Source organism: Danio rerio, chromosome 20 (genome assembly GCF_052040795.2).
Source record: "Danio rerio strain M-AB ecotype USA chromosome 20, GRCz13ab, whole genome shotgun sequence".
NCBI lineage: Eukaryota > Metazoa > Chordata > Actinopteri > Cypriniformes > Danionidae > Danio > Danio rerio.
The window spans coordinates 18,065,624-18,087,339 of NC_141040.1; the positions used below are offsets into that span (position 1 = coordinate 18,065,624).

Genomic DNA, 21,716 nt, shown 5'->3' on the forward strand with positions numbered 1-21,716 from the left:
GACCAGGTTGTATGTTAAAAGCACAGTTCATTCAAAAAGATAATAAAAAAAAGATAATACTCTCACTAAAGTGGTTGAAAATATTTATGAATTTCTTTCAACCACTAAACTCAAAACAAGGAAAATGAAGAATGTGGGGGGAAAGCATCCATAGTGAAAATAATAAATTGCATAGCTGCAGTTTTTATTATTTACCACAAAACTCAAACATGTTTAGAACAAGTGGAGTATGAGGAAATGGCGAGTACATTTCATTATGCTTAAAATATCCTTTTAATATATTGTTTGTTGTTATTTCCTGATTATCCGTAAAGCATTGCCAAAGAATGTCCTAGAATTTCCCATAGAAAATGTTTCCACCATTCAATAGTAATGGCTAAACAAAATGTTTTGTCTTAATTTAAATCACACTGCAAATTTGCTGAGTATAAGAGAGTCCAATCGACATGAGTGTGAATAAACACAATCATAGTCCACAATAATTACCTTGCACAACACATAAAGATGCTCAAAGTTCACAAAAATTCTACGAAACCAAAAGCAGGTTTGTTAACAATTTTCCAGTTATCAAACCTACGAAAAGCTCAGAACTTAGTGAAAATGAAAGACATAAACTGGGGTTTCCCACGCTAACATTAACATATATGAAAAAAAGAGAAAGCACATGTCTTTTTTTTCAAATGTCTTTAATGGAACAGGAAATTTACAAGAAAACAGCAGGAGACTTCAGTCCCTCTCGGACAGAGACACCAGATGAGTGTCCACCTCTGACTCTGATAGGATCCTGAAAGACAAGCACTGATTTCAGCGGCTTCACACATTAACGATGGCATCTGTAGAGTACGGGTGGGCAGTATGATTAAAATTACATTTTATGATTCATTAAGGTGACAATATTAATGGCGATAATTCACATGTACTTACTGAGAGTCATAAAAAGTGCTGCATCTTTAGATAAAAGAATTAATTATTACTTTATTTTACCACATGGTCCAATTGACCAAATTATTTGAACAAAAAAAAAAAAAAGGTCTTCAACCACGCTTCTGGATGTCTCGGCTCCCAGTATTCTGCAGAACTCAACCATAATCAAACACACTGAAGAAGCTGGTCAAGCTATTTAGGCTCATATAAAACACCAGACTGATCTCACGAGAAAAGGTATTTCACAACTGGCAGTTTAGTGGCTAATTCGTACGAATTCAAACGAGTTCAGTCGTATGAAATTGTACGATTTTAAAAAGGAGGTGTGGCACCTAACCCTAAACCCAACCGTCATTGGGGAAGGAGCAAATCGTACTAAATTGTACGAATTAGATCGTACGAATTCTTACGAATTAGAAACCAAGTCAAAAAGTTACAAATTGCCGTGAGATTGTGTTGAAAATACACAAGCAGATGTGCTGAAGCAGATTGGATGTAAACTTTGCAGAACAGGGAGAAGAGTTGGAGACCTGACACAATGTTGCAAGTGTTAAAACATTGAAATGTTAATTGTTTCATTCATACTCGGCGCTAGATTGCACCCTTGCACATAATTTGCACTTATTGATTGCTTAAAAAAAGACGTCAGCTATCATTGCAGGACAGCAAAGAAGATAAAGATGATAAAAATATATACATTATATATAATGTGTGTGTGTCTGTGTGTGTGTGTGTGTGTGTGTGTGTGTGTGTGTGTGTGTGTGTGTGTGTGTGTGTGTATGTGTATGTGTATGGATTATGTGTTCTTCAAGCTGTCATTAGGTATTTTAAAGGGTGGGGCTATGTCAACCAATTTGGTATCTTTCGATGTCTAATGTGAAATATCAAGATGGACGATGGCATCAATGCCGTAGGTGGCAGTGGAATAAATTATTTATAAATAATTCATTCATCACAAATTAATTATTTGTAGCCTCACCCGCATGGTCTTTGTTTTACCCATAACCAAATCATAAATAAACAAAGATAAGTTACACACAAATTACCACCAGTCAATCACTTTTTCTGTGGAACTCTGGCATGAATTGGTAGAGTAAGTGTCGTTATAATGGCGTTGACAAACTTGGTAGATAAAAAAGGTGCACAACCAACAGTTTCTGAGGTTTCCACTAAAATTCCTAAGTGTGAAAGCAATAGAATGAAGTAGTGTACTGATGCTGTGACACGTTACCTGATAGATTCAAAAGACAGAAGAGTCATTAGATAGAGACAAGATGAATTAAATATCACATTTAATAACTATAATGAGACACGATCCAGTGGTACATCCTTGATAAGTTGTCCGACATGCACTGGTCTCTGGGGTTTTGTGATTAAAGCACCCGCTGACTGCCTGGAGCTTAGACGTGCGCATATGCTGCTTCGCATGCCTATGTGTGTATGGGGGTGGTCGGTCACGTGATGATCAATTTTAGCAGTATAGTGTGGACGGTGATCTTTTCAGAAATGCTAGATGAAACGCCATTTCAGGAAGTGGGGCGGAGGATCGTCATAGTAGCATCGGCCAATGAATTTAATCCACAACCAGCTACTGTCGGAGCTGGAATATTTTCATAAAGCAATCTGATTGGCTGACACTTTCATTGGCGCTTGTGCTTCACATCACCGATTTGAATGGGAAGCATTGATGCTAAAGCCCTGTGAAAATCTGCCATAAAGAATGGCCAAGATTTATTCTTCATTCTGTGATATTAAACCATGCCTGGTTACAAAAATTAGCTATTTCAAACACTCGACTGGTCAGTGAATCTCAGGCTCAAACACAAAACAATTGCACACATGCGAGAGTAATAAAAAAAATCTCTTAACTAAACTATAAAGTAACATATTAAACATTGGACTAAAAAACAACAGGGTGGTGATGCGATCTGAAACAGATTGATCGGGGGATTGACGCGGGGCCCCCGGTCACATCTGCTACGCCACTAGTAATGTGATCATGGCAAAATGGTAAATGTTGTACGTCCGAGTTGCATTCATACTACTAATATTCATACTGTGCAGAACGTACTTTTCTAACTGTCGAATAATACATTCAAATTCAAATGCAGTACATACTGAGTGGAAGGTGATTCTGGACACAGCCATCGTAACTGTAATGACTGCAGTGTTTCCTCTAGGATTTTTTCCAGCTGTGGCAGCAGATCCAACAACTTCCTGTGCCGTTATTTTAATGACAAATATCGTGAGCGCAGTATTAGAAGTTGAGATAGCATTTATGTAATAGCCTACGAGCATACGGATCTCTTTGCTTGTGCGCCGATTTCCTCTGCTAGTGCACAAAACTTCTTGCACGCCCCCTTAAATATACGATGCTCGAGCGCAGATCTCCTTGTGCGCTCTCAAATAAACGCTGAAGTGCGATTTAGTGCGTTTATGTAACCAGTATGTCTAAAACATGTATGAGATTTGCTAGGAATATTTAATAATGTCTCTAATAGACCTACAGAGCGGTATTAATGCGTCCTGTAGTAAAGTCAAACGGCTATACGTCGTGTTTGCTGGCCTCACGCATCATGCACCTGTCAGTCAGCCAGTCAGCACGTAGCCTTAAAGGGTTAAACAAATAACACACAGCACTACTACGGTTACAGAAAAGTTTGCTCTGTTACAATTCGCTTACCTTTTAATACATTTTGGTGCAATTATTACCCGCTATATAAAAGAAACACGACTGAATGTTTTGAATAAAAAGCTATAATGTAGCCGTGGCGGGATCAATTTTGGCGTAGCGCCCCACAATGGAAGCGGAAACCATGGACTGTAATCAATTACATACTGCACCTTTCTATCAAAGTGATCTGATGTCATCAAGATGAGTTAGTGTCATGTAGTGTCAGCAAAAAAACTGTGCTAAAGAGAAACATCTGAATGATTTTAGGGATGACTGTATGTGATCAGTGTGTGTTATGAGGAGTGTTGCATCACTGATGAATATCAAAACTGCAGTAATCCGCTGCTCTTCTAGATTTGATTTTCTGGATGACGAAAAATGTTTTTTGCTGCCCACCTGAATTTCGGATCCTCTGCTGTAATGACGCCTATTTCCAGCTCCGATGGCTTGAAATCAATCGACAGAACAGTTGTTAAACAAGTGATCGCCGTCTAGGGGATGAAAAGATTTTATTAGTGCAAATCTACTTTATGGTAAATATAATTACAAAAAAGAGCAAGTCCTGGTTACACTTTGCAATTAGGTTTTGCAAGTTAAAAAATTATTAATTATTAGTACTTTGCAAGTTATGAGCTCAAGATTTATATTTTGTGATTTTAAGCACTACTTTAGTTTTATTCTGTAGACTTTTGATGCCATTTCTTCAAAATTCAAGATAAAAGATTTTTTTCAGCACAAAATAACAAAAGGCGACATTTTTGAGATACAATTATATTCATTTTCTCACAATATTATTGACAATAAATAATACTATTTAATGGCAGAAGAGTTAAGAAATCAGTATTTGGTGGAATAACACCTGCCAATCAAAACCATTTAAACATTTGGTATTTTGACCAAATTACATTTTCTGTAGGAGAAAACTAGTTCAAAATAACAATATTTTATTTTTGTTCAAGTTTTTTTTATTTGTTTTTCATGTTATACAGAGCAAAAAAAAGAAGAAGAAGAAAAAAAACAGATCTAAGAACAACATATAACAAAATAGAAATAAGAAATAAAATATGAAAACATGACATGGAAATATGACACGATTCTTTTTCTCACATTGTCATGTTGTGTGCATCTATTTCCATCACAAGAGTTTAAAGGTTGCCAGACCTTATAAAATGTCTCAACCCTCTGATAGCATGCCTTGTTTTCTCCAACATAAGCTGAGACATCACTTCTCTTATCCAGTGATTGTGTGTTGGTTGAATTGGGTCTTTCCATTTAAACAATATCAGTCTTCTAGCCGGAAGAGTACCAAAGGCTAACATTTTAATTTGTCTTGTGTTGAGAGAAGCGCTCTCAGGGGTAACCCCAAACAACGTGTAAATGGTGATGTCTCAATTTCCACCCCAAATGCCTCAGAAAAGGTCTCAAAATACTAATGCGTTACATGTAAAGCTTTGGACATGTCCAGAACATGTGCAGCAGAGTAACAGGCCTGCTAGCGAAGTGCTATGCAGGTAAACCTCACTCTTCTGACCTTTATACACAACATGTATAATGCAAAAATAATGTGATGAACACATGTAAAATGCAACAAAAAGTTGATTTTATTTAAAATGATCTGATGTTAAATGTTTTTAATGTAAATGCAAGTATTCTAAATAACAGACTGCTTATATAAACTGTATTTGTTTCAAAGATTTTGAAATGAACAGATGTGCAATACACTTCTGTAATTTCATTAACTACATTATTGTGCAAAGAGGAAGTTGATTTTCCATTCCAAAGAATTAGTTCTACACTGACACAACAAAGATCTACTAAAACCACCATGTGACTATTTGGTTGAATATGATAACAAAATTAGTTCTGAGGAAAGTGAGACACATTAAAAACACAATGGTTCTTTCAAATCTATTTTTTGACGCAGAGTATTAATGCAAATATCTTGGTTTAGTTGTGCATCAAATTACAGTGGCCATCCTCGGATATATGTGTGTGTGTTTGTGTGTGTGTAATGTAGGCTAAAAGTGAAAAACCATGTTGATTCTACATTTACCAGGTATTTGATCTGATAAATCAGCCAAGGGCAAAAAAGAACAAAAGAGTAGTATCAGCGCAGCCTCAGGAAGAACCTTTATTCATTTATTTATTGATTGATTGATTGTTGGTTTATGAGACAAACCTAAAACACTGCATTGAGATGTGACTATTGTGCATTTCGAAACTAAACACTGTGCAGTAGGGGTGTAATGGTACATTTATTCATCCTGAACTGTCACGATACAAACATTGCAGTTCGGTCCATGTATACCGATGACAAATACAGTCAAGTTTGTTTTGTGTTTTTACATCATCTCACTCTTCTCGTCTTTTCCTTCCTTTATTTCTCTCTGCAACTTGTATGAATGCACATGTGTGTGTTTTGTGTTCGTTTCCGTTTTAGGACAGTTAATAAACTGTTAATAAGTTTGTATTTAAAGAAAGGTGGCCAGTATATTTTATTAATTTGCTGCCTTAAACTAGATCTGGTTACCCTGCCTAAAGGGTTTTTATTATATTTTGGAAAGCAACCATGTGGAGTCAGCAGTTAAAATGAGCGCTGGAAGACTCGTTTGTTTGGTTGAAAAGAGTTGGTTCTATTCAAAGCCACCTTTAAATGAATTTTTAACCCCATTTTGAGCTAATTTAACAGTTGACGCCATACAACTTTTTTCCATATCTTCTGCATTACAAAATTATAGGCTGCTTTTCCAATCTAGAAAACTCTATTCCAAATAAAATATATTAAGCAATAAGGCTGGCTTACAAATAGTCCCTATAAAAAGGCAAAATTGAGTAAGAGGTACACTTGGCTCTGTGCTTTATTTTTATTCATTATGAAAATAACATTATGCATGGTATTTTACCGTGACATTGGAATCACAGAAGTCATTTCAGCTTCTCTGGCTATTTCATGGCAAAAACATATACAATTTGCAAAAATGTTATAAACTTTCTAAAATAAAAAAGGTTTACAACAAATAGCAATTACCAAGAAGTCTAAAAATCTAAACCTAAAATGCCTTTGACAGAGATAATCAATTATTTATATTAAAAAATAACCCTTTTTTAAATTCTTTTTATTGCTAAGCTAAAAAATTCCACTGAAATTAAATGTTTCAATTAAATGTTGGTAAATGAATCGGCCTTTTAAAATAAAAATAAAAAGTCACATGACAAAAAGCATTGCCCATGACAGCCGCAGGTCGACTAATGTTTTTAGCATTGAACTCCATTGTGGTAAAAATTTGATTGTTTATATTTTTACTGTAATAATAAGTTTGTAAGGATGTCTATATCTCTACAGAATTTTAAACTTTGAAAACTGTTATGGAACTCCACACGAGACAAGAGAATTGTCAGGCACTAAAACAATACATTTTCTAATCTGAGAAGAAAATCAGCTAGAATACCAGTTGTTCAGGTTGTCTCGATCATGCATCCTGAGCCCCCCTCTTTGCCCTGGACTTTACCTTTTCCACCAAAGCAGCTCCAAATAGAACGTCAACGTTTTTAATATGATGTATTTTGTGGCTCTATATTCATGTTTTGTGTCATTTTAAATGTCTCTGTGTGATTGGTAAAGTGGTCTTTCACTGTAATATTTTACAATCTCCCTTATGTCAGTTAATTTGGGTTTTGACTTCGATGATATCTTTTCCAGATACTCCACTCCAGGTAAGATGGTCTTCACATGAACTCATGACCAGGCAAGGCTCTAGGCGAAGCTTTTATTTCCTTGAATTTATGGTGATTTGAGTATTTAGGCGCAGCAGTGTCTGGGGATTCTGTAGCCAGGATAGCCCGTTGCAGTGTATAAGTCTGAGCTCTGCATCAGGAGGTATATGCTACAATGTATTTCTACATGATCAGGTATTAATCTCTAACACTTAAATGTATCTTTGAGTAATTGATGTTGTACAATCTGAATTGGCTTATTTTGTTTAAGTATGTGAATTAGAATGGAATATCTTTGCCTGACAAATAAATGTAAAATTCTTGTTTCTATTATCTCCTGAAATCATTTAAATCTAGTAGATTGTTTTAGGCTGATGTTTCCCTGGCCTACGACCAGGATTAGTCATACATTCAGGCTCAATGGATGGAGCATAGGCACAGCATTAGAGACCTGCTGGTTTGTGACAATCATGGACCTAGGGTGCTTTCACACCTGTGAATCGATTCAGTTGTTCAGAAACAAAGATTACAATTGTTACATTGTTGCTCTTGGAGCGGTTCGTTTTCACACTGCAAAGTTTCTAATCTGAGTCAAGTGCGAGTAAACTCTCCTTACATTGGTCAGAGTGTCAGGGTTTATTTTGCAGCGTCCCGCTAAGCTGTCAGGAGAGGTGGTGGTTTGATGGTGATTGACAGGGTGTGCGCGCGATGTGTCTGAGGAGAGATGCGGTGGGGAGGGGTGAGAAGGGTGCGCGACGGTGCCTATTTGAGGACCGGGAGGGAGACGCGAGATTACCGGGAGATCATCACTCATTTGCGGGCATCCGGAGATTTGCGAAACTTCCCACCATAATCATAATTCTCTCTTCATATAGCCGTATGCCTATTACGTATCCTTAAAACACTGTGATATAACCGCGCTCGGATCGGATCGCTTTCTCACTGTAATCGAACCGCTCCAGGGTTCGTTTCAATCGAGCCGAGACCACCTTATTTAAGCGATCTCGGAGCAATTACTTTGGCACGGAACAAAGTGCGATTGCCCTGTTCACATATGCCAAACGAACCGCGCTAACTGGGCAAACAAGATACGTTCCGAAACAAAAGTGTAGGTGTGAAAGCACCCTTAGTATGACATAATCTTGTGGCTAAATCAAATGTGTCCATGAGCAGAGGGAACAGGCCAGCATACTGGCTCTAAGCGACTTCGGGTAAATGATGAACCAGTAACTGAAAATAAGGATTTATTAGGTTAATCGATCTAAATTAGACCAAATCACAACCTATAAGGTGATCAGCTTGAATTGGATGAAACTAAACTTAAATCATTATAAAATGAAGTCAGATTAAATTCGGAGTTGGAAACAAGCTAAAATAATTTTAACAAATAAAAATATTTCTTTTCACAAGTGTTCAAAAGGCTTATGAGCATTTAACCCTTACCCAAGCTGCTAGTTCCGTCATAGGATTAACAGATGGACCCTTATAAGTTCATTATAAAATGTTACAAATTATACGGCGTGAATATGATTTAGAGCAACGTTTTCTTGTTATTTTTAACTATTAGCAAATAAATAAGAAAATTACTCATGGCAAATTTAATAATATTCAATATGATATGTTCGGTTTGCTATATAATTGACCCACATCTCTCTATCAAGTTTGGTGTTTGGGCCTTTATTTAAAAAAAGTTTGGGCACCCCGGGTTTAAAAACTCTCTAGGTCAAAAATATGCATTTCATTGGTATCACATGCATATCTGCTCTTTTGTGTATTGTGTATACTTTTGATATTTGACATTTTAGAATCGTAAATATTTGTAAAAACATATATTTTGTCATTTAAAGAGCTTAATAATGATTATTTTATTTGCTCTATGAATGAAAGCGACTAAAGCTGCTGGGAGATGGATAGAGTATATGTTCTTGTTACCTAAAAAGTGTTTAACTGATGTGAATAAAGCACAACAGATTGTTACCAACTGTAAATGTTATGTTTTGCTAGTACTTGTGTGTAAATAAATGTCTGAAATATAACATAAATGGGGAGAAGCAGTGGCGCAGTAGGTAGTGCTGTCGCCTCACAGCAAGAAGGTCCCTGGGTCGAGCCTCGGCTCAGTTGACGTTTCTCTGTGGAGTTTGCATGTTCTCCCTGGGTTCGCGTGGGTTTCCTCCGGGTGCTCTGGTTTCCCCCACAGTCCAAAGACATGCGGTACATGTGAACAGAGTAGGCTAAATTGTCCGTAGTGTATGAGTGTATAAGGGTGTGTGTGAATGTGTGTGTGTGGATGTTTCCCAGGGATGGGTTGCGGCCGGAAGGGCATCCGCTGCATAAAAACTTGCTGGATAAGTTGGCGGTTTAAGGGACTAAGCCGACAAGAAAATGAATGAATGATAACATTAATGTTATATAGTTTTGATGGTTATTTAAAACAAGCAATGTGCATGTCTTTCTCTGGCTTAGTGCCAGCTAGATTTTAATTAGAAAAATTATTGTTAAAATTATTAAATAATTATTAACATGTGTGATTGTACGATTCAGGAAGTAGCCTGGACTGATCACACTGGTGTGACCACATGCTTCAAAAATGCTAATTCACACAACGCATCACAGATAAGTAGATAATGGTGAAGAGAAATGTCTGACTTTTGAGTGTTCTGCTTTATCTAATGGACTGTACCTCGACTGCCTGCTCAAATGTCCAGTCAAGCTTCTTCTTGACTTTTTTCTCCAGGAAGCTTGTGGCCTCTGTCTGCTTTACACCTGCAGCCGTGGCCTTAAAGCCACAGTAATAGCCTGCAGGATCACATTTATACACTTGCGGGCCGAGCTCCTCATCTAGACCAATCACAATCATGCCTGAAGACAAACACAAACACAAATCAGACACTCACACAAGATACTGGGAAAGAAAAAAAAAATCACATATTGCAATAATTTGTTCTTTTATACAGTATAGAAACATGAAGAAACATAGGAATATTCATCAGATGACTTGAATAGATATATTTGTAAATACTGAGTCACTGTGGATTGAGTGGGTGAGGTTTTTGGGAGAAGTACATGTGCATTTCCAAGAATGAACTTAAATATCTTTGAGAAAGCCTACAGAACATTCTTAGATAAGATTATATGTCAATATCATTTTAATGTTTGTATTTTTTCTATTTATAGGCCATCTTATCCCTCTTTTTGACCAACTTATTGTAATTTAATAATTTTAATAATCATATATAAAATAAACATTAATAAATATTATTTTATGATTATTAATACAAACACACGTTAAAATAAATTACCAATATGCTGTAATAATACTACTGTATGACGGACTAAATAAATGAATATTAAAAATTATTATTTCATACCAAATTCAAGGACTTTAATTAAAGTTTGTTTACATGCTTGCAGTCTGAAATTGCTTCGTTATTAAACCAGTAATTAATATATTTAACTAAATCACTGCCACAGTTTGACAGTACCAAATCAGTATTTTTACAAACCTGATTTTTCACAATATTGACTTGATACATCACACAGCCAACAATGTTTGAATTTCCATCACACAAAAAGTTAAATTATGAAAATTGGTGTTAAATTTTTTTAAATATTAACTAGGGCTGTCAAAATTAGCATGGTAACGCAAGTGATTAATTTTAATTATTTAACGCTTAAAAAAAATAACGCAGTTGCAGTTTTTTTATTTTATTTCCCATTGTGGCCGACGTGTGTTCAGGGACAACGAGTGCATAAAGGCGACCTAAAGCTCCAGTTCAGCTTGCTCCAGCACTGCGTATGTTTAACGTGCAAAGAAATTTGGATAACTGGTTTGCCGGCAGTTAACTCTCTGCAACTCTCAAATGGTCGCCCACTGAAACCAAGCAGGGCTGCGCCCGGTCAGTACCTGAATGGGAGACCACATGGGAAAGCTAGGTTGCTGCCGGAAGTGTTGTTAGTGAGGCCAGAAGGGGGTGTCCAACCTGTGGTCTGTGTGGGTCCTAATGCCCCAGTATAGTGACAGGGACTCTATACTGCTCTGTGAGCGCCTTCTTTTAGATGAGACGTTAAACCGAGGTCCTGACTTTTTGTGGTCGTTAAAAATCCCAGGATGTCCTTCGAAAAAGAGTAGGGGTTTAACCTCGGCATCCTGGCCAAATCTGCCCACTGGCCTCTGTCCTTCATGGCCTCCTAACAATACCCATACCATAATTGGCCTAATCACTCTTTCTCCTCTACCCAATTAGTGTGTGTGTGCGGTGCGGTCTGGCGCAATATGGCTACCGTCCCGTCATCCAGGTGGATGCTTCACACTGGTGTTGGATGAGGAGATTCCCCCCAATGTGTAAAGCGCTTTGAGCGCCCAGAAAAGTGCTATATAAATGTAAGCAATTATTATTATTATTATTATAGGACCATGGACCCGCTTTTAGAATGAAAGTTTCAGTATAAAACAATTAATGTCTCATAATTTGGCTATGCTGCGTTTCCTCTAGAGTTTCATGCAATTTCCGGTGTTTTATTTTTTATCTTTATACTTTAACTGCAGTTCAGCAGTTAACCCTCTGGGGTCTGAGGGTGTTTTGGGGCTCTGGAGAAGTTTTGACATGCACTGACATTTGTGTTGTTTTCAGTATCTTAAAAAACATATGAATGGCTAAAGTGTGATAACACTGTAAACAGCACAAGTTGGGCTACAATAATACCCAAGCAGCATGTTTGTATGTGTTTGTGTTTTTGAGAAAGAAACGTTTATGCGTGGTTAGTGAAAAACTAAAATTTTGAAGTCACTGAAACAAGGCCATGAAACACAAGGAGAACATTTGTGCACAAGACTTTTGAGAACTGGATCTGGTAGTCTAGTGTTTTTGCTTCAAAATGATGTGAGAATCATCTTGTTAACTTGCTCACAGAAAACAATATAATGAATTAAAAATTCTAAGTCACTTTTTAAGTGAAATTGGTTTATGCGGGAAGGTGTGAACTATCATTACTATGCAGTGAGTCACACCTGAGAAGACAAAGACCTGCATAATGAGCTGCATAATGAGCCATCAGACAGGTACAGTATGTGACTAGGAGGGAAGAGTTTCAAGAAGGAATCAGAGGAAAATTTATTTACTTTTTTCTTTGCAGTTTATTTAAAATATATTAAATCACACAAAATAACTTGAGATACTTTAGTGAGAGTCAGTACACTCTATAAAACTCTGCAAACTTTTAAACTTACACATAGCAAATCCTCTTTTTTGTTTTGTTTTTTGTAAATGAAGAGTTTAGTTGCAAAATAAGATTTATCCATTTTGAGAAATGTTGTTTTTTTGTGATTATTATTTAAGACATCAACAGTCAAGCTCATTTACAATTTTATACATTAAACTATTACGCTCAGTGAAGTCCAGGAACACAATATTTTTCAAATCCAGTATATTTTTTATTTAACTTTGTCTATAAATAGTTTATAAATAAGTCAAAAAACATGCCAAAATGCAACATATTATCTTAATGATGTCAAACATCTTAAATTGGTTAAAAAAAAACAATACATCATAAATATATGGAATAGTATATACAAAGTTTGAATTATAATAATAAGATTCTGAGTAAGTTTTGTAATCTCATATTAGAGCAATGTTATTTTAAAGAATGATGATTTATCCATATTAACAAAAATAACTAAGCAAATTTCGGTATTCACAGTAATTATTTAAAGAATAAACTTACAAAGGACACTTAGAAATGTAGTGTTGCAGACAGGTATCTTGTGATGAGGAGGGGCGCAGGAAAAAGGCAGTTTTTCACTCTAACAACTGGCCTTCGTCTTGACATCAGCGGAGACTCACAGACGCAGGATTATTTGATCCTGGTCTACTTTTGTAGCGTTTTTATATATTTTTGAGAAGTTGAAGGCTACATCTTCATCTAACAGTTTGTCGGCATAACACAGATCATCATTACTCGCATTATACTGACCAAACTCAAAGCACTTCTTGTCTACTTAAGCTCTCTCTGCCACTGGTCCTTTACCTTCGTTGTTTTCACATCTGGATTTACATATGAAGCGCGCTTACTGAGAGGCGTGACCACGCTGCTGTAATGAGGCGATATAGGAGAATCCGTACAGTCCTTACTTTTATACGGATTACATAAAAAGAGATAAATTGTTTTCGACTTGAATTGGTTAATGCAAAAGTAGACATATCAAGCTTTATATCGATATTAGAAATCATCATCTTTGTTGACTATTTGCCGAGTTTCCTTTCATTTTAGTGACGTGTTTTTCTGACCACAGTCTGCTAGCGCCTCAGACGCTTGTAATAACAATGCCTTGTGGGTGTGGTCGCATTAAAACTAATGATATCAGACTGAGAAACTAGACATAGCGTTGGTTTCATACCGATTACTTTATCAAGCAATGTTTGTTTTCAACATGCATAGTTGCGTTTAAAAGTAGACACTTTAAGCTTTCTAGAAATACATGTCTCATCTGTGTGCGTTTTGTATTCGCAGGGTTTCAGCGCATTTTACCAACGCGTTTCTAAAAGCAGTTCACGGAGAGAGAAAAGACAGAATGCCTACACTGTTTGTTTTCCTTATTTTGCAAAAGCACACACGTTTGTTGTTGTTGTGAGTGTACACAACAAAAAGTAGACACATAACAGATTAAATTGATGTATTGTTCTTATCTGTACGATCAAAACTGAAAGTGTAATTTAAGTTCATTTCAGCAGTTTGACGACACCACAGGTCAAAACGCGTATACGTGGTCTTCGACCCCAGAGGGTTAAATACTTTCATTCAGAATGTTTTAATGGAATTTGTTACCTCATGGCAAACGGAAAGAAAAACCTCTGAATTTCGGGACTCGAGTGATCCTTTAAGGTAATCAAAAATCGCTGCTTACATTGTAAAGTCTTATTCAGTATTATCCTAATCATAAAAGCGGAGTATTGGTGTCCATGTAAATGTACTGTAGTGAAAGTGGCAGCTGAAGTTGCAAGCTGTCAAAGACACAGTACTGCGCGCATTGTCTCTCTCTCTCGCCGTGTGTGTGTGTGTGTTTCTAGTCCACTTAGAATCCAACATGGAAATCATTTTTGCTTGTTGTTGGCATTGATTGTTTTGAAATTCAAATGGCACTTAAATGCTTGTGTTTTTATTTCTGTAATAAATACAGCGTTTTGTGATTAATCATGATTAATTACAAAAAAAGTGTGATTAATTACGTTAATTTTTTTAATCATATGACAGCCCTAATATTAACTTGTACAGGTAAATTTTGACCCAACAGAAAGAGGAAAAAGCAAGAGGAAAAAACATCTTTAATACCCTGAAATATACAAAATTGATATAAATTTGTCATTAATCAATAATAAACTGCTTTACCACTTTATTAAGTGTGTGTGTGTGTGTGTGTGTGTGTGTGTGTGTGTGTGTGTGTGTGTTTAAATAATTTAGCAAAATCGTCCACTTACAGCAGCCGAGTGGCCTCATCTCCGCATTTTGTGTATAAACCTGAGAGATGTCAGCGATCCTTTTACAAAGCATGTCAACAGGAATTTCATAGCCGTACTTGTACTTCCAGTTGGCGGCCTCATATCGAGCTCGCTGTACTTGAGACCGGCTGTCAGCTGAACATAAAAACACAAAAGACATTATTGAGCACATTAACTGTAGTAGACATAATAACATTAATCACACTATTTATCTGTACCTGTCATCCCGGACATCACACAGCCAATGTTCTCTGTAATTCTGAATAAGTGCGTGACGGTTGATGAATCCAGCAACTTGTCCTGGAAAAGCATGTGCAAAAAAAAAAAAAAGTACAAATTTCTATTTTAGAAATAGTTTGTATTTCAGCAACATCATGGCAAAACAACAGTATAAACTACAATGATAATTATCACCTCATGTATTGATTATGTGCTTTATTCAGTATTAAATGCTACCAACACTGTTTATGTGATATTTACTGTCAAACTACTTAAGGCAATTTTGAAAATTAAACACCAGTCACTCAGCCAATGTACTTTTGTTCATGGTAAATAGGTTTACCATGGAATAATTAGATTATAACCCTTACAACTTCGTTGGGAGTGCAGTAGCTGATTTTTAAATGCATGGCTTTTATTTAAATGTTACTGTTGTGTTGTGTTGTGTTGCATCATGTTTAGTGCAGACAGCCAAACTGCTTATTGCTGGAATCTTGTCATGTATAGTTAGGACATGGTGTTACACAACTACTGCACTTCAGCAAGCATGCATGGTCACTCATCATTCTTTCTAGGCTGTATAGTGTTTATGTGTGTGTGTGTGTGTGTGTGTGTGTGTGTGTGTGTGTGTATATATATATATATATATATATATATATATATATATATATATATATATATATATATATATATATATATATGTATGTATGTATGTATGTATGTATGTATGTATGTATGTATGTATGTATGTATGTATGTATGCGTCTGTCTACCCGTCCATTCATTAATAAATATCTACTGTTATTTTTAGCTTAAAACCATACTTAGCAATTACAGTGATTCAGAATTGCACAGTGAATATATAATAAATAAATAAATAGACAGACAGACAGATACCCACAAATGCTCTTCAATACACCAGCAGAAAGCAGGTTCACACATTCCATGCCATTTTAGAGGCAAAAATCTAGTGATGATCAGTTTATGCTATTTATAGCCTTATATTAATAAAAACAATAAATTTAATGGCCTCCAATAAAGGAAACTTAACTAGTTTACACGACCATGTGCACTGTCAGCTTATGAAGCATAATCAGGTTAAGAACGTGCATGTGAGAACACTTCAGATTCCCTCTTATTTCAGCAGCACTACAAGAAGTCACCAATAACAATGAGCTAAGATCCATCAAAAGACTGATCTGGGATCATTCTGTGCATTTAAACCACAGTAAAATTATTCAATGACTGTTAAACTATTGCTATTTATTTTTTGTGGCATTGTTCATTTTTTTAGTGTGGAGATGAAGGCTGATAAGTTTCTGACGGTATGATTACCTTGAATAAAAGTATCACAGTTTCACAATGTCATGGTATTCTGATTACTGCTCTAAAATAAGTAATTTTTAAATGTCTGCGTTAAAAAAACAAAAACACTTTTCCCCCATTGAACATTTTATCGGACATTTTATTTTAGGAAACATTTATAATATTTTGGAACAGTAAACATTTCAGGCTTAATAATTCAAAATAAATCACTGACTCCCTCTTCCTTGCTAGTTTCAAAACTACAGATTTCTTTACAACACATAAAAAACACATTAAAAAAAAACCTTACTTATACCGTAGAAACGCTTTAACTGAACATTTGAGCAGTTTTAAAACTGCTGTAAACCTTGAAACTGTTTATTGTCCAAAGCCAACTCTCCGTTAGATCAGTTTTTGGTGAATAATGGTATGTGTGCAGCAGACTTACTGGGACTTTTTTCTGAGTTACAACAATCGCACAGTCTTTTCCTCGAACAGCAACTGATGTCAGACCACCCTGGTTTATGGCCTTGAAAGCATATTCTGTAAAAATTTAATTTTTATTAAGTTGTAAATGTGATCATTGTAATATATCAACAAAGTGAACAAATAAGATGACATAACCACCACAAATTCATTTATAAACAGATATAGAACAGGTAGAGATAAACAAACAGAGAGACAAATAGATTTTCACCATCAAAATAATAAGTCAAACAACAATTATTTTTACTTAAATTGATGTCAAAAATATAAAAAATAAAGATGGATGAAAAAAACTTCAAATAGAAATGGCTATTTAAATTTATTTTACCATAGTGCTTTCACGGTCAAAAACAATCACGGTAGAATGTATTTTATATTGGTTTATGAATATTGACACTGTCTTTATCATATAAAGAGCCCTAAATATATATATTATACTTTAATATTACTTAAAAATATTTCCCAGTGATGGGTTTCTCATATTTCTCACAGAAGGGCATCGGCTGCGTAAAAAAAATAAAATAAAAAATGAATAAGTTGGCGGTTCATTTCGCTGTGGCGACCCCAGATTAATAAAGGGACTAAGCCGAGAAGAAAATGAAAGAATGAAATATATATAAAAGCTATTTCAGTGTTATGAATGTGACATTTCCAGTAAAAACTGAACTTTTTTTTTGACAGAGTTAGTAAATATTAACATCTTATTGGGACATCTCCTTATATTTTCCAAAACAACTAACCACAGAGTTATGGGATGAGAAAAATATCAATCTGTAAACATTGTTATACTTTAATGAGGAAAATAAACAAGTGCTTTGGATGTGACCAAACAAGTCTGACAGTATACAACTTACATTGTAGAAATTCTGTAAATTAAACTGCACAACGCCCCCAAAAATAATGCCAATCAAAAGGATAAGAGCTGGCTCACTACAGAACAAAAATGATTGATTTTTATTTTATTTTACTTCACATTTTTGTATTTATTAGGAAAAAAGCTTTGTTATGCATGTGACATTTCTCTGTTATGGATGTGACAGATGTGAAATTGCCACTTATATTTGACAATTCAAATATAACTGTTTGAGAAAATTGACAAAGACATTTGTGAGTATTTTTACAGTCATGTAAAATACAAGCATACAAAAAAATTTATAAAGGGTTTTAATATTTTGGAAAAAACAAATTTTCAAAACAAGGCTGACATTTGCATGAAATTGCTCATATATAAATATAAACATTATATATATATATATATATATATATATATATATATATATATATATATATATATATATATATATATATTAAAGTAATATATAAGAAAATTCTATTATTTTCTTTAATTGTTTATTTTAATTAATTTATTATTTTTTTCCATTATTCACCAGTAGTTGCTACTGCACAGACATACTGCTGGTATAGTACTTTCAATAACACTAATTTTACTTTTTAAATCAACAAAAAAAACCTATGCAAATTAGGTGGAAAATGTTAGTTATGAAATCTAATTAACCAATAGATTCATTAATTCTGATTACCGCTGCAACAGATCAATTACAACTTTAAATAAATACAGATTTTAGGATGCAAAATATATTGTTTCAGCATCAATATAGCAATGTGCGAGTCCGCAATAGTCACATCGCTAGGATCTGCAATGCAGTTGGCATTATAGTTGACCAGACATGACAGTTAACAACATAGTGGAGTGATTTTACATTTTAACCTTAGAGTAAACACTTATTATTTACATGAGTTTTTAAGGCCAGACTGTCAGATTTGCAGCCAATCTGAGCCATTTGGGCACAAAAAAAAAAAAAAAAAAACATTTGTAGCTCAAAGATTAATTAAACATTAGATATTTTTGAACTATAGTAAAATAATAGTTATTATTATTATTATTATTATTATTATTATTATTATTATTATTGTCATTATTATTATCCTTATTATTATCCAGTGATTATTTGATTCCTCAGAAAATAATAAATTATTGTTTATTTGCATCTTTTGTCTGTTGTATTTAACTATGCTTGTCTTTTTTAAATGATATTTTATGCAGATACGCTCCACTACAGAATAATCCAAATAAATAGATCTAAAATTATACATAAAATTCTTTACAAGCTATATATATATGTATATATATATATATATATATATATAAAAACACACACATACACACACACACTCATTTATATTTACATACACGCACATTTACACACACATACATACATACATACATACATGCATACATTCATATAAATATATCTGTAGATGTGTCGAAAAAACATTATGGCATAAAACATTACCGAACCTGTTCTCTACTATTCAATGTCTGCTAGTGCTAACTGTTTAGCTGCTACACTAAATAAGAATGTTTATAAAATACATAAAAATCCTACTCACATTTAATTTAAATATGCTTTATAAGGCAAAAGGATAATTTCAGCTGACAATAAAAGCTTAAGTATCGGACAGTGAATAGGAGCTTACTGTAGTCAACATGACTGTGCACTTACTAGGTGTTATTTAAGTCCTGTAAAGTCAGCCGTACTCACCTACTTGATACAGTCTTCCCTCCGGAGAAAAGATAGTGATGTGACGATCAAACCCCGCGCTAGAGCCCCGGGACATCTTTATAACAAATGTATTAAACGTAGAAAAGTAAAAGTATTATAGGCTTGACTGAATAGCAACATGCAGAACGAATGAACCGGAAGCAGTCTTCAGACAGCAGCGATTGTGTTTCCGGGTCAACATCAAACGCAAAACACATTATTTGTATATATTTATTTTAAACGAAACAGCTTTAAAATGCATGATTGTTGCGTAAAGTGTTGTGTAATGTTTAATAATGTGTACGTTTTTAAGTTATACTTACTGCTGACCTAAATACAAAAAGAAAAGGGGAAAAACAAAGGATTTGTTAACGCCTAACGTTACGTATGAATGAATTTGCATATAGCGTGCAGATTTAGACGTGAAGTATATATTTACAACATTTAAGTATAAAACAATGTAATTGCATAAAATGGGTTGTGCTTTCATCAAAAGTGTTATTTTAATTGCTGAATTAATGTACACAAATAAGGCTTTTGGTGTTCTATTAGTACTTTTTAAAAGTAAATTGCAATGGGGTATATGCCGAAGCATGCTAATAGGTCTTTTAATTTGCCATTAACCTGGGTTAAGCGCTTCCGGCGAATTGAATTCCAATGCAAAATCCGGTCCGTTTAAGGTCTGTATTTTTTAAAAATCAGCAATCTCCACTGGCTGAGTGATATCCGATTTAAAGTGGGTCTCAGATTGTACAAGAAGCACTGCATTAAATTACATTTCCCCCGCCATCTCTTTATAATATGAGCATTTATTTTACCCCAGTATGTTTAATGGAGGTTCTGCGTTAGCTTGCTGATTCTGACAGGCGCGTGTGAGTAAACAGCTTTTTGTCTCGTTTTACGCTTGAGCAAATAAATAAATGCTAAAGTTTATTTAACTGAATGTATTTTAATGACATTACGACATCGATGCTGTATAATGAACCGTATAAAATGGGAAAAAGTTCACAATAACAGGTCACCGGAAGTGTATCAGCATGGGAACAGCATTAGCTCGGCATATACCTTATTGCGTGTCATATTAAATGTTTTTTTTTTTTTTTTTTTTAAGGGCTTTTTCAGCTTTCATTGAGATAGGATAGTTCAGGACAAACAGGAAAGCATTGGGAGAAGAGAGAGGTTAAGGATGGGCATAGGACCTCGAGCCGGGAATCGAACTCAGATCACCCTGAGCACCATGGTGCTATCTGTGCACTTAACCACTAGGATATTGGCACAGACATATTTAAATGTTTTAATAACATGGTTTTTTGAAAGGATTGGACCAGCGTAATTCACGTGGGTGTGGGTACCATTCTAGTGCAGGAATGTCTGAAAATGCAAATGGTCCGTTGGATTGTTTTTTTAACGATTTTGAAAGATAGTGAGACACTTTTTTTTTTACAAAACATGTCAGGCACGACAAAGAAAGACGTAGGGAAATGAAAGGGCCTCATCAGTGAGTAGGCTTTTAATTAAGTTTTTGTCCATCAGTTAAAATGTGTTAAATTTGTAATGTCTGTTAAGTTTTCGGAATTCTTTAAATGTTGTGTACATGAGTTCACCCTTTACCTAGTCTGTCTGTTTGTTTTTCATTTTGAACTATTTTTAAAAATTTTTTACTATCCTTTATTTTGAATGAAATTGTGTCCAGGCCTGTAGCCAGGGGGGTTTTGGTGGTTTCTGACAAAGTCCAGAATTTGGCCACTATATTGGCTAATTTGTCCTATTTATGACAGTATGCCATCATAAATTGTGAAGATAACCCATAAAAGAAGGCTTTGAGAAGAATAACCAATAAAAGAAGGCTTTTATTATTTTAATGGACAAATTCCGACCGAAGAAATGAGCTGACCAGGGGTGAGTTTCCGAAAACCATCGTTAGCTAACTATGTCATTACAAACACTGTTTGTTGATTTGGCGTTTCCCAAACCCATCAACTACACCAGAGCTGTAGTTAGAAGCATTATTCCTGGCTGTGTTCTATTCCCAGTTATCCCCCATGCTCTATTTATTTAGAAAATTTTAACATTTAAACTTGGAATGATTTAAAAAGAAAAACATTAAAGTCATGACTTTAAGGTGTAATTTGTTTTTAAAATATTTTCACAGTTCAGTTTTCACAGGCTCAAGATGAAAGCTATAAGTGACCTATTATTTAAAAGCGGAATTGATGTCACGGCTCCAAAGCTTTTGAAAAAAAAAAAAAAAACAGCATATGTAAATGCTTTTCATTTATAGTGGGTTATTTATTAAGTAACTGAACTGTATATGACATGGGCCTGTTGATGAGAAGA

General features: G+C 34.9%; 1 protein-coding gene across 1 annotated transcript; it reads right to left on the bottom strand.

Annotated features, from left to right (window-relative positions):
* Positions 1-669: 669 nt before the first annotated feature.
* psma6b (proteasome 20S subunit alpha 6b) lies at positions 670-19,543 on the bottom strand. The gene is given in 7 exon segments (NM_001002589.1): positions 670-784; positions 3,995-4,089; positions 9,993-10,171; positions 14,785-14,940; positions 15,024-15,105; positions 16,778-16,872; positions 19,380-19,543. Coding segments are annotated over 7 exon segments (741 nt in total). The 5' UTR covers positions 19,456-19,543; the 3' UTR covers positions 670-726.
* Positions 19,544-21,716: the final 2,173 nt, after the last annotated feature.